An 11,824-nucleotide genomic window follows, 5' to 3' on the forward strand; every position below is an offset into this window, starting at 1 on the left:
GCAAAAAACTTAAATAGAGTCGAATAAATGAATGGTCAAGGCGGAGTGCTGATCAGAAATGGGCTAAAGCCTCAACTTTGCCCAAGCATAAGTTATTAATATGTATTAATTTTTTATTTGTTTATTGTTAAAATGTCAAATTGCTTTAACCCTGAGCTAAATAAACCAAGAAATAAAAGATGTAAACGAATAAATACAGCAACAATTTGCATAAAAGCAGCGCGAGTCGAGTCGAGTCGAGTCGAGTCGAGCCGAGACAATTTGTCAATGTAACACCGGATTGGACAGCATCCCAGTGAGATGCAGATGCGCCCGAAATATGCAAATTAGCGTGCTAATTTGTGAAGGCAATCTCTAAATAGAGCCATAAATTTAACACAGTGTGCGTTGGCGTGTGCCCGTGTGTGTGTGTGTGTGTGAGACTGGAGGCTAGACACGGCAAGTGTAATCAATCAAAGTTTTGCCCGGCATATTGGCCATCATTGAGCGAACGCAACGTAAAAAATTATAATTAAAAAATTATCAGCAAAATGCGAACAGAAATTTTAATGATGATTATTGCATGAGGATGACGAAGACGATGACGAAGTCGCTGATGTTGTGGGGCGTTGCGTGTACGACAAGTTGATGCGGTCTCTCACCTTGAGAGCTTTATATTGATTTCAACTACAGTAAAACTTGTCTTTTTGGGTTTTTTTATCTGCTGCCTCAAACGAATTCATGCCAGTGCAGCGGCGGCTTAAAACTGAAAAAGAAAAACAAAATGAATTCAAAATAAATATAACAAAAAAAAAAATAAATGCTTAACTCCTCTATTAGTTACATACGAATAGACTCAATAGACCTCAAAAGGCCCACAAAGCCAAAGAAAGAGAAAGAGAACCAGCGAAACGAAAGTGGAACGAACGGATGTGCCACAAACAGTGGTGCGAGCTATGCCCAAACCAGGCAGCAAATGCAATCAGCCCGCTTGGCATACTAAGCAATTTAGTGAGAATATTCTATTTCTATTTCTATTCACGTATTTAACAACATTTTTTTTAATTGCATTTCACTTTTATTACTTTCTAATATATAAAAACATTTACATACGCTTTTAAATAATTTTTCAAAAATATTTAATTTATACACAAACTCATTTGTTGGGCAACTCAATTACCAAACACGGTCCAAAGCTTGCTTAAAATTGAGAAATTTTTGTTTATGTCCAATGCCCAGACTCAGGCAGCTGCTATTTATTTATTTATTATTTTTTATTTTATTTATTTATTTAAAAAAAATAAATATTCAGTCTTCTTCACTTTAAGCCCAAGTTGAAGTCTATCAAAAATAATTTTGTAAGCAATTCTTGAAAATTCTCATAAACAAGATTTGGCATAAATATGTCGCCTAACCAGAACTCGCAGCTATGCGAGCCAGATCAAAATGTAAAGCATCTTTCGCCGTTTCCTGGCAAAAAAAAAAAAAAAATAACAAGAAACTGGTTTGCGTCCACTGTGCGTGGCGAGCACTTAAAAAACTGCATTGCCCGTGTCTTTCCCGCGCCTTAGACTTGTGGAGCTGTTATGGCGTCGCATTTTCAAAAGGGTGCCCCACAGTCCCCACGTAATGCTCCGCTTACTTCCTCGTAAGCGCCCCAGAAAAAAAAGCACATAAAACACATACAATCGAAGCTTTCAATTTGCACAAAAACTTCACATAAATTACATAAGTTGACCAAAAAAAAAAAAAAAAACAACAAAAATGAATAACAAAAGTGAAGCACAACTTGCAGAAGACCAAGAAAAAAACAGTAAGACGTTCAGAGGTCCAGCTCTAAAGGGAGCAGCTGAAACTGGTTCAGTTTTGTTGTTGTTGTTGCTGTTGCTGTTGACCAACTGACCTTGAGCTGGGCTTATGCAATGAAATCTTCTTCAATCTTCTGACAGCTGCTGCTGGGGCACATCTGTACTTCGACAAATTGCAGCCGCTGTCGTCGGCACGAAATTTGAAATACCGACAGCCCCAGATCGCAGCTCAAATGCATAAGCAGCGGCAGCAACAAAAAGTTAAACAACTTGTCCCAGCTCCAAGTGCCCAAAATGAAGAGCTTGCTGCGCCGGCGTCGCTGCCTTGGTATGTGTGTTCAAGTGTGTTATAAAAGCAACTCAAGCTGGCTGCCAACAAGCCATAGTATAAAGTCAACTAGCAGCGTGAAGAGCTCGCGAAGAAATTCAGAAAGAAAATGTTGAAAATCGTGTTTATTGCCAGCCTGCTGGTCAGCGCAGTCCTAGCCGCACCCGTGAGTGAGCCAAACAAAAAGAAAACAAAAAAAAAACAAAAATACGTTAAGCAAGTTATATATTTAAAGTTAATTTTGCTCAAACAATTGTGTGCTTCCGCCAGAGTTAGTTGCGCACGCACTTGGGCCGCTTGGTGCTGCGATCTGTTTCACACTTCTCGAAGCTGCCGCACTTGACATTGCCGCAGTAGCTGCCCGTGGAGCCAGCTGCAAGTAGTAGACCAGTATTGTAGCTGCAGACAGTTTTCTGTTTTTTTGCACTCTACTCACAGTACTTGTCGCCAAAGGGCGACTTGTCGCCGCCCGAGTTGCTAAGCAGATTGGGCGATGCGCAGCTGCGGCCGTTGCACAAATTCGGGCAACACTTGCCGCCAATGGCGCTGCACTCGCTGTCGTGCAGGCACTTGGGTGTGCAGTTGGTCACCTTCGTCGACGAGGGGCAGTCTGCAAGTGGACAAGTGGACAGACAGTGCAAGTTGAGCTTAGTACTGCATTATGGCCGTGACTTACCGCCGGCCGCCAGCGAAACAGCCAGACAGGCGCCAATTACAGCCAGCAGCAGGAGCATAAGACCAGGTTTAGCTACAGTAAAAGAGAGAGAGCGAGAGTTAGAGAGAGTTAAGAGTCTCGAACTATCGATCGACGTGCCCATTTTTCTTGTACTTCAGTTGAACGTCCGCTACGTTGCCCACGTTAACAGCGACTGCCGCCAATTGGGCTTTATACAGCTGCTCAGGCTCAGGCTCAGCCTCAGTCTGTGGCAGTACCGCCTACTACGCGAACCAGTTTGAGTTTGTAGTCGTAATTAATTGCACAAAAAAAAAAACCTGGCAAAAACAATGACTGCAAGATCGATTACTGACACCGCAGCTAAGATACCCTGTGCAAAGAAAAACTTCTAATCAAGCGAAAATTGAGTGCATTTTCTTCAAATTTCCCTGCACTTAGGAGTTAACTAAGCTCCATTGCGCTTGCAGCAAAGGCAACAACAGCTTAAAGACAGTGCAACCAGAAATTTCTATATCAAGACTCCAGCTCTGTCCCTGGCCTATAAGGCCCACTGCGAGGGTATCAAAGTCACAAGTCATTCATTAATTGTAGAGCAATTTAACTACTGCTAGCTGCGACTAGAGACATCCGCAAAGAGCGCTACGCATGCCAAGACAATATTTAATATTTAATATTTAATATTCACCTTAAAAAAAAATAATCAAAAATAATTTGAAATTCAAAAAAATTAAGTCAAATATTTTGTAGGCAATCGAAGCTTGTTTTACATGTAAAACAAATTAATTTATTAATTAATAAACATTAACATAAGTTGCCTCTTGTTGAAGTAACAACAATTTTCAGCTTGAACAAATCAATATAATATTTTGGCAATTTAATTTTTTAAATTATTATAATATATCTGGTCATTAAAATGACAAATTTAATATATAAATTCTTAAAAATCAAGTTTATAAATAATTAATTATTTTAATATATTCTGTTGCCCCGTTTACCTTAGCCACATTTCCACCTCAAAAAAAAAAAAAAAACAAATTTTGTTGTGTGTAGCTCATTTGTTTGCCTTGATGAGCTGATCTGAACTGAACAGCTTCGACATATCTTTAAATTAACATTTCCGCCCCGACATTTGAAAAAAGAAAATTGTGTTTAGCAAGTATACACAACTTGTTGATACCCTGTAAACGTCAAATATATTTTTAGGCGCCTTGAAGCTTGATTGAAATATTTTATTTTATTTTTATTATATTATATATTATAAAATTATTATAAATTGCCCCAAGTCAGCTGCTAGATTTGCATAGTAGACTTAACCTTAATACTCAATGGCAAATGCAGTAAAAGTGTTTATGCAACCTACGAGGTCGGAGGCACCCTCCCTGAGCGGCCTTTTCTTATAGACAATGACTCATAGACTGACAGTCGCATTGACAACTTGAAGTGTTATCAACAACAGCGCAAATTAACGATGCAATAAATGTAGCTAAGCAGGCGGCAGATAGATTGCTCTCCATTCGTAGGAATTGCAATGACTTCATCTGCTAAAGCAACCTAAAACTTTGTTCTTTTGCAGCTGACAGAGGAGGAGGAACTAGCCAGATTAGAGGAGGAGAGAATACAGAACCTATCAGCGAAATATAATTTCGGTGTTTCCGTGTCTGATGACATCAACGATGGCCAATTAGAACGTGAAGAGACTCGAGATGGTACAAAGGTTACAGGTCATTACAGCTACAGCGATGGCTTCGTGAAGCGCATTGTCCATTACGAGGCCGACGAGAACGGCTATCGCGTGACCAAGGAGGAGATGGAAGTTATCGGAGATGGTCCCAAGTTCAATCCTGACGGCCAGGCCGATATCGAGGGCTCCCAGATTGGCCGCTACTCGATCAAACTCGACCGCACAGACAACTCCCAGCATTACAAGGACGCCAAACAGTAATGCTCTGCCATCGACTAGTCGACTAGTATCTTCAGAGCGATCATTTCTAACATTTAGAAATAAACTGATTACAATGTGAATGAATTATTGTATTAAAAGTCAAGTTAATCAAAAGAAAAACGAATTTCCTTCCAAGACTTCGACCTAGTCAAGCACAAGTGCAGCAGATGGACTTTGCCTATTTGTGATCTTTATTCTCAGTTAAATTCTAAATACGTTTCTGATTTCAGCTAGATTTCGTGAGCTGCTGATTCTATAGTCAGTTCTGCTTGGCGTCACGACGAATGCCATTCAAATTGATATCCACTAAAATGACCTCGAAGTATCTGTGCGTATCGTCCAGTGTCACCCAGTGCGAGTTGAGCATGCGCAAGTCACCCAGTCTGCGGCCGATGCGCTCCTCAATGATGGCCTGCAGCCGCAGATAGGGATTCAGATCCTTGACATTGTGACTTTTCGACTTTCCATTTGGGCTCGCCTTCGCCAGCGGCCGCTTGCGACCTTCGCACCGAATTTGAATCCTATAGACGACAGTTCCCAGGCGACGCGACTTCTCCGAACGAGCCGGTCCGCAGGAACGCTGTATTTTGAGCATGTGACGACAGTGCCACACACGGATCCGTATAAAGTAGCGCATAGCTCGGCCTCCACCTAAAGAGTCGAATACCAAAGGAACCGAATGTACACGAGTTTTTCAGGATATTATTTCTATTATTTTTAGCTGGCTTCAACTAACGTTTGACAGACGTTCACATGCGACTGAAATGCCAGCGAGAGCTGCAAATGAATTCAGGCCGATCTCACAGCCTTCTTTGATGCTACGTGACAAATAGAACATCTGATTAATAGTCGGAGCTTTAGTCAAGCCATCCAGATAGCAAATAGCATTCAAGCATGCTCAGCTCTGCGGCAGATGGCCTGCCTAGCAGAGACCCTACCCCTAGGACAAACGTTCCGACTTTAAGGCTACGTTTTATTTCAATATAAAGCATTTTGGGCTCATCAAGCGTTTAAGGAGATATTTATATCGCAGAGTTAATACATTCATAGCACATTGGATAGTTTCGTTTACTCAAGATCCTCCTGCACGCACTCCATCGAGTTGTTCGCCGACTGCGTGATGATCAGCGCCTTTTCCGAATCGGTTAGATTTATAAATTGATGCTTTGACTTGAGCTCCTGCTGAATGGATGAGAGTAGATCGGGCGAGCCGCGGCCCGGCTTCAGTGTTAGGCTATCCCGATTGATGTTGCCCGACTGCTGAACGTGCTCAGCGCCCCCAGCCACATCCAGAGTTGGCTCCACGATCGTCTCCATCTGCAGCGACTGGCGCTTGCGACGCACGCGCTTCGAGCCACGCGTAATGAGCACGACGGCAGGCGATTCGTAGGGCATAGCCTGGATGACCGTTTGCAGCAGCTTGGGCGGCGTCTCGGGTGTCTTGGGATTGCCAATGACGACGTCAGCCTGCAGAGCGCTGCGGGCGCGCTCGCGCTCCTCCTCCTCGCGTTCGCGCGCTGCATTTTTGCGCATCAGCTGGCGAGCGCGCTTCTTGAGAATGGCCTGGGCATTGGGATAGTAGGCGATGACCTCGTTAAGGTCCGACTTGGACAATACGAACAGATTGGAGTAGCCCTTGGAGCGAACATCGGCTGTGCGCCGATCGGCGCCATTGATGCCCAGCAAACTGATTTCTCCGAAGACGGAGCCCTCGGTGAGCGTGGCCAGGACGACGTCGCTGCTGGGGCCGCCCATCACCTGCACTTGGCCCAGCTTGACAATGTACATCTCCCGACCCACCTCGCCCTTGCGGCACACAAAGTCGCCGGGCAGAAAGGTAACGGCGCGCAGCTTGAGCACCAAATCCCTAAGCAGCGCCTCCTCACAGTCGGCGAACAGCTGCACCTTGGACAGAGTCTGTATGTGCACCGAGATGGCGATGTCCGTCTTCAGATTGATGGGCAGCGCGTCCAAAATGTTCGACTCATCTGGATACAAATGGGAACAATTAGAGCTCGCCTGTTGAGCCACTCTGATCTTTGATCTTACCCAACGTGCGCTGCTGTTCCCAGGTGAATTGGAACCACATTTTGACACGTGACTGCACCTCCTTGGAGAGATTCAGGCGCCTCATATACTCCAGCGTCTCATCCTCCAGCTGGCGATACTCGTGCCTATTGCGCGTGGCCGTCGAAATGATGTCCCTGATCTGGCCGATGAGCAGGGCGAAGACAAAGACGCCCATTAGCCAGGCGACCGTCATGAAGACATATTCGCCCTGGCGTTCCGGCTTCGGATTCTTGCCAATCGACGTCGCCGTCTTGGTGGCAAAGGCAAAGCATCTCACATACGGATGACCCTTGCCGCTGAAAACCCAGCGATTCTGGCCCAGGCCCTGGTAGTCGCTGTAAGCATAGTACAGCGCGGCCGTAATATGGATCATGTAGAGCATATAGGTTAGCGTCTTGGCGACACGAACGAAGTGTGGCGAGGAGATGACGCGATCCAGGAGTCGAAACACCTCCCAAAAGCTTTGAATCTTGAAGAAGCGCGGAAAACGCAGCCAAACTGCGCCAGTGCCGTACTTCAGATAGAACAGCTCCAGGGGCAGCAGGGCGAGCAGATCCAACTGCGGAGTTAAGCGAGATGGGGGCAAAGGTTTCATTTTAAGTCGGGCTAGATGCTTACCTTAAATTGCAGCTTTCGCATGTAGTTCTTGCGCGTCAGGTTCTTGTTCTTGACCCAAAAGCCCTCGAAGAGATACATGACGCGATGCTTGAAGAAGACCACGTCCAGCAGATAGATGATATCGGCACAGAAATCGCAGGCGAGCCAAATGTTTGTGTTCGCCTTGGTCTGGAAGGGGAACGAGGCACGCAGCGGAATGACCCAGGCATTGTAGAGGAACGAGAGCGACACCACGCACAGCCACGAGATGTAGATCTTGCCCTGCGGATCCAGCGTGCGCTCATCGTTGTTGGCGCCGCACAGGCTCGAGCAGAGCCAGACATTGGAGCGCGGCGTGTCCGCCTCGAAGAGGCGGCCGCGATGCGGCGATTGACCCGCTGGCACCAGACGCACCTTGTGCTCCGGCGATGGATGCAGGCTCTTGGTGCTGGCATGCAGCGCCGCCTGCCCCGGCGGCGGTGTCGGTGAGCTGGCGCTGCTCGACGAGGGCGTCGGCGGCAGCTCGATGCGGGACTTCACCTTGTTGGCGCGCGCCGTGAAGCGGCGCACCAAATGCCGCACTTGATCGCGCAGGAATTGCTGGCCCTGCGAGTCCAGGCTGCCAGCGCTGCTGGGCCGATGCTGCTCCTCGACGACGGCCACAATTTCGCTCTCGTTGAGCGAGGAGGAGCACGTGGTGCGCAGGTTGCGATCGTTGTTCTGCTGCTCCGGCGACTCATTGTAACAGATCTGCACGTCCTGTTCGTCTTCGTCCTCCATGGGCTGCGAGCACTGATCTGGCTCCGCCTGCTGCTCGAGCAGCACTTGCCCGGTGGCGCTGCGCAGCTCGGCCGCACGCTGAGCGGCCACCGGATCCGGCTCTTCGACGGCGCCCGGCAGCGGCGTTAGCTCCACGTACTGCGGCTGCAGCACTCGACGCACGCTGTCCGGACTGACCAAGGGCTTCTCGTGCTTCAGTATGTGCTTGACCAGCGCATGGGTGCTCTCGATGTTGTTCACCTGACCCGAGCGCTCCGCATCCACGCAGCCGATGCGTCCATTGCGGAAGTACAAGCGCGACTGGTAGAAGCGCGGACTGTGGGGTCGCTGCCGGCGCTGCGGCGCCTTGTAGGCATTGATCTTGAAGCAGATGCGCTTGGCCGGACTGGGCGTCTTGTTCTCCTTGTCGCGCTTGCGCTGCTGCTGGCTGTTGGCCGACTCCTGCTCCTTTTCGCGCTGCATTAGCTGCTCCGTGGCGCTGACGAATTGCTCAATCTCCCTGATGTCCTTGGAGATCTCCTCGAGGCTGCGTCGCACGTTCGCCTCCTTCTCGCCAGGCGTCGAGTAGCGACGCTGTGGCTCCGGTCGCGTATTAATCACATTCCGCATGAACGCATGCCGCTCCAGCGTCTCGCAGAAACGCGGCGACGGCGGCCGCTGCACCTGGCCCGGCAAAGTGGCCATGCGCTTCAGTTGCTTGTGTGCCTGGGCCTGGAACTCGTCGTATTCAAAGTTCTCCAAGATGTTGGGCGATGACTTCAACAGCGCTGCACTGGCCTCCGTGTCGAGCTGTGCGCTGCGCTGATTCAACTGCGAATAAAGCAAACTTGAGTGGCGCGCACTGACAGCTAGGCAAACCACCTTGGCGTCGGACAACACGCAAATTCAATAAAAGCCAAAACGAAAATAAAAATGAAAACAAAAAAACAGCTAGCAAACAAAGTACGTCTGTGCCTTGCATGCTAATTGCCCCGGGACGCCCGCACAATTCCGTTGAATCGATTTAATTGAGCTGCGCCGAACGGCTATGGGCCATTGGGTAAAAGCGATTGAAGTAGCTTCATTTCTTTGCTCAGCGAAGGACGTTCAATCAACTCCGTTTACAACTAGCTAAGCAACTAGATATAGTACTTAATTAAGTACACTAAACTATGGGCTTTGCTAGAGCAGCAGTCGAGCAATCGAAGCTGTCAACGCATGTTTCAAGGCCTACTGCAAGCAAGGCAGGAAAGGTCTGGATTCGGACACAGTCGCCGACTTATGTCTGAGAAGATGACCGTCCATCGCTTCATGCAGCAACTGTATAAAAAGAAGCTAAGCAATAGCGCCTCTTGAACAAGCTGAACAGCGTGAGTCCCGGCCCAGCCAAACGACCAAAGCACGTCGCTTGGCTGTCCGATGCCCAAGGACTGCAGCTGTGGCCAGCCAAAGGCTTAGGCTGTCAATGAGCTGAGCCCCTAATGCGGCCTGCAGGCCATTGGACCTAGACTAGGAGCTCTGCCTGTGCACAACTCCCACATGAATTCATTTTAAAGGAATTCCATTGCATTGGTAAGGCCTACAGGAAGTCGCAGGAATTGCGAGCATTTGCAGAGGAAACGTGGATTACAAAAGGAAGTTTAGCAAAAAAAAAAATATATTTGAATGGGTGCTAGACCCATGCTCCTACCTTGCGAGTGCGACCTTTGCTGGCCATTTTGTTGCTTTTGTTGTGCCGTGCAAGTTCACTGCCAGTTCAAAGTTCAGGGTCGTCGCGCTTAGTTCGCCATTCTGTGCTGTAATTAAAGGTAGAGTTCGTTGCGTGGCACACGCGGCGTATGATTAATGCGAAATGCTATTACTTCGTGTCCAATTACTCTTATCAGCCGCCTATCACTGGCATATGTTTCATAGATTATTGATTTTTCCCAGAGTTGCAGTTTGGGACGCGAACAAAGCGTAGCTGAGCAGCTCAACAGGTGTGTGTTTTGTTAGTATTTATTTAAATATTTGAAATTCAGTTTTAACTGCTTTTTCAGACTACTTCAATAATTTATGAAACTATTTTCAAGACTTTCTTAACTTTTGTGCACTTTGGAAATGCATTTCAGTTGCATTGAAAAACTACGCAGGCAACTAGTTGGCAACTCACCTCCTTTGCTAAGTGTTGATAATAAACTAGACAGCAGCAGCAGCAGCTGACTTGGTCTTGTCTTTCTGGCTCTAAGGATCGCGCATGCGCAAATACCGTGGTGTTAAATATGTTTGCAAATCGAACTAGGAAAACTCATTAAACTTAAATTAACGTATTTTATTTAGATTTACTGACTGCAAGTAAAAAGTATTTATCTATATTCAAATCTGCTATAGAAGGTTTATCTGCACGCCATTTGCAGTTGGCTAACATAGTGTAAAGCAGATTTAAATGATAACCGACTGTTAACAGCGATGATAACAGAAACGTTTAATGTTAATGTTAAGTGAAAGCTTGCGCTCGACGAGCTTTAAGTTGACAAACTTTGCATGGGTTTTATCACTGAATTAAATGATATAGTATTTCTAACATAGTTAATTAAATTAATAATATAATATGTAATATATTAAATATAAATAATATACACATTAAAAAATTAAATAAAAAATGATATTTAAGAAAATGAAATTAAAATAATGTTATAAATATAAAAAATAATATACTCAAAAAAAAAATTAAATTAATAAAAATTTAAGAAAAAAAATAAATTAAAATTATGTTATATAAAAAATATGATAAATATTTTTAAAAAAAATTAAATATAATATACAATATAATAATAATATATTTCTCATTATAAAACACTTATGTATATATTATATATAAGAAAATAGCTAGCAAATTCAATGTAACTAAAAATATTTATAAGAAATTTAAAAGAACAAATTAACTATAAAAAATAAAAATAATAATAATAATAATAATAATAAAAATAATAATAATAATATAAATAATAATAATAATAATTTATACAATTTAAAATTTGTTTTTTAATTAATAAAATTAGTTTAAATTGAATTTAATAAAACGCAATAAAAACGTAAAGACAAAAAGCACAAAAACATATTTTAAAAAATATATAAATAAATATGGTTAAAAATATATACATACAGCTTTAATATTACTTTTTATTTATTATTCATTATTAATTTATTTACAATTAAAATGCAATAAAGTCTAACTGTGTAAAAGCTATAAGTTATCAAGCTTAAATAACTTAAAAATTTGAATAATTATTTTCAATTATTATTATAAAAAAAAAAACAATTAAAATAATAAATGCATGTCAAAATATATAAAATATAAAATATGACCTAAAAGGCAAAGTAAAATAAAAGAACAAATATTAATAATATAAATATACAAAGAAATTTTGATGTTGTGATCTATTAGTAGTGATCTAATCGAATAAAAAAATATGAATTTATTAACAAAAAATTGCAATTCAAATTAAAAATAAAATAAAAAAAAATTTAAATAGCAATTACAAATAAAATTTAAAATTATTATTTATTAATTGGTAATCATTGAAACGCACTATTAAAGTTTTTAAATATTTTTTATTTATATATTTTTAAATAATATTCCGTTCAGCTCTACATTTACAATTACATATTTGTTGGTTTTGTTT

General features: G+C 43.6%; 4 protein-coding genes across 7 annotated transcripts; 1 reads left to right on the plus strand and 3 right to left on the minus strand.

Annotated features, from left to right (window-relative positions):
• Positions 1 to 1,852: 1,852 nt before the first annotated feature.
• On the plus strand, positions 1,853 to 4,767 carry LOC111601243. 3 transcript variants are annotated; one of them, XM_023317741.2, is made up of 2 exons: positions 1,853 to 2,326; positions 4,401 to 4,767. In XM_023317741.2, exons 1-2 carry the CDS (start codon positions 2,225 to 2,227, stop codon positions 4,731 to 4,733), a joined length of 435 nt encoding a protein of 144 aa, XP_023173509.1. In that variant the 5' UTR covers positions 1,853 to 2,224; the 3' UTR covers positions 4,734 to 4,767. The 3 variants fall into 3 exon arrangements, 2 of the variants coding, with proteins under 2 accessions (XP_023173509.1, XP_023173508.1); XM_023317740.2 differs by having other exon boundaries at positions 1,853 to 2,281; positions 4,365 to 4,767; XR_002751532.2 differs by lacking the exon at positions 1,853 to 2,326 and adding an exon at positions 4,166 to 4,307 and having other exon boundaries at positions 4,365 to 4,439.
• Positions 2,324 to 3,019, minus strand: LOC111601244. Its single transcript, XM_023317742.2, has 4 exons — positions 2,930 to 3,019; positions 2,792 to 2,863; positions 2,552 to 2,725; positions 2,324 to 2,488 (listed from the first exon to the last, which is right to left on the minus strand). The coding sequence occupies exons 1-4, from the start codon at positions 2,931 to 2,933 to the stop codon at positions 2,388 to 2,390; spliced, it is 351 nt and encodes a 116-aa protein (XP_023173510.1). The 5' UTR covers positions 2,934 to 3,019; the 3' UTR covers positions 2,324 to 2,387.
• Positions 4,768 to 4,903: 136 nt separating the features above from the next.
• On the minus strand, positions 4,904 to 5,503 carry LOC111601266 (60S ribosomal protein L15-like). Its single transcript, XM_023317773.2, has one exon. It carries the CDS (start codon positions 5,368 to 5,370, stop codon positions 4,993 to 4,995), a length of 378 nt encoding a protein of 125 aa, XP_023173541.1. The 5' UTR covers positions 5,371 to 5,503; the 3' UTR covers positions 4,904 to 4,992.
• Positions 5,504 to 5,703: 200 nt separating this feature from the next.
• LOC111601214 (cyclic nucleotide-gated cation channel beta-3) lies at positions 5,704 to 10,326 on the minus strand. Of its 2 annotated transcripts, XM_030222689.1 has the most exons (5): positions 10,312 to 10,326; positions 9,850 to 9,955; positions 7,422 to 8,990; positions 6,783 to 7,362; positions 5,704 to 6,721 (listed from the first exon to the last, which is right to left on the minus strand). In XM_030222689.1, the coding sequence occupies exons 2-5, from the start codon at positions 9,874 to 9,876 to the stop codon at positions 5,802 to 5,804; spliced, it is 3,096 nt and encodes a 1,031-aa protein (XP_030078549.1). In that variant the 5' UTR covers positions 9,877 to 9,955; positions 10,312 to 10,326; the 3' UTR covers positions 5,704 to 5,801. The 2 variants fall into 2 exon arrangements, with proteins under 2 accessions (XP_030078549.1, XP_023173475.2); XM_023317707.2 differs by lacking the exon at positions 10,312 to 10,326 and having other exon boundaries at positions 9,850 to 10,151.
• Between the last annotated feature and the right edge of the window lie 1,498 nt (positions 10,327 to 11,824).

This window comes from Drosophila hydei, unplaced genomic scaffold, assembly GCF_003285905.1.
Source record: "Drosophila hydei strain 15085-1641.00,03,60 unplaced genomic scaffold, DhydRS2 tig00000060-arrow-pilon, whole genome shotgun sequence".
In the NCBI taxonomy this organism is placed as follows: Eukaryota; Metazoa; Arthropoda; class Insecta; order Diptera; family Drosophilidae; genus Drosophila; species Drosophila hydei.

Bases quoted from the DNA above. Each gene is read 5' to 3' on its own strand.
- LOC111601243 (XM_023317741.2), top strand. From the start codon at position 2,225: ATGTTGAAAATCGTGTTTATTGCCAGCCTGCTGGTCAGCGCAGTCCTA. The intron at 2,327-4,400 runs GTTAAGCAAGTT...AGATTAGAGGAG, and splicing joins CAAAAAAAAAACAAAAATAC to GAGAGAATACAGAACCTATC.
- LOC111601244 (XM_023317742.2), bottom strand. The intron at 2,726-2,791 runs GTAAGTCACGGC...GTCCACTTGCAG, and splicing joins TGTTTCGCTGGCGGCCGGCG to ACTGCCCCTCGTCGACGAAG. The intron at 2,489-2,551 runs GTGAGTAGAGTG...TACTACTTGCAG, and splicing joins GCCCTTTGGCGACAAGTACT to CTGGCTCCACGGGCAGCTAC.
- LOC111601266 (XM_023317773.2), bottom strand. From the start codon at position 5,370: ATGCGCTACTTTATACGGATCCGTGTGTGGCACTGTCGTCACATGCTC.
- LOC111601214 (XM_030222689.1), bottom strand. From the start codon at position 9,876: ATGGCCAGCAAAGGTCGCACTCGCAAG. The intron at 7,363-7,421 runs GTAAGCATCTAG...TTAACTCCGCAG, and splicing joins TGCGAAAGCTGCAATTTAAG to TTGGATCTGCTCGCCCTGCT. The intron at 6,722-6,782 runs GTAAGATCAAAG...ATTTGTATCCAG, and splicing joins GGAACAGCAGCGCACGTTGG to ATGAGTCGAACATTTTGGAC.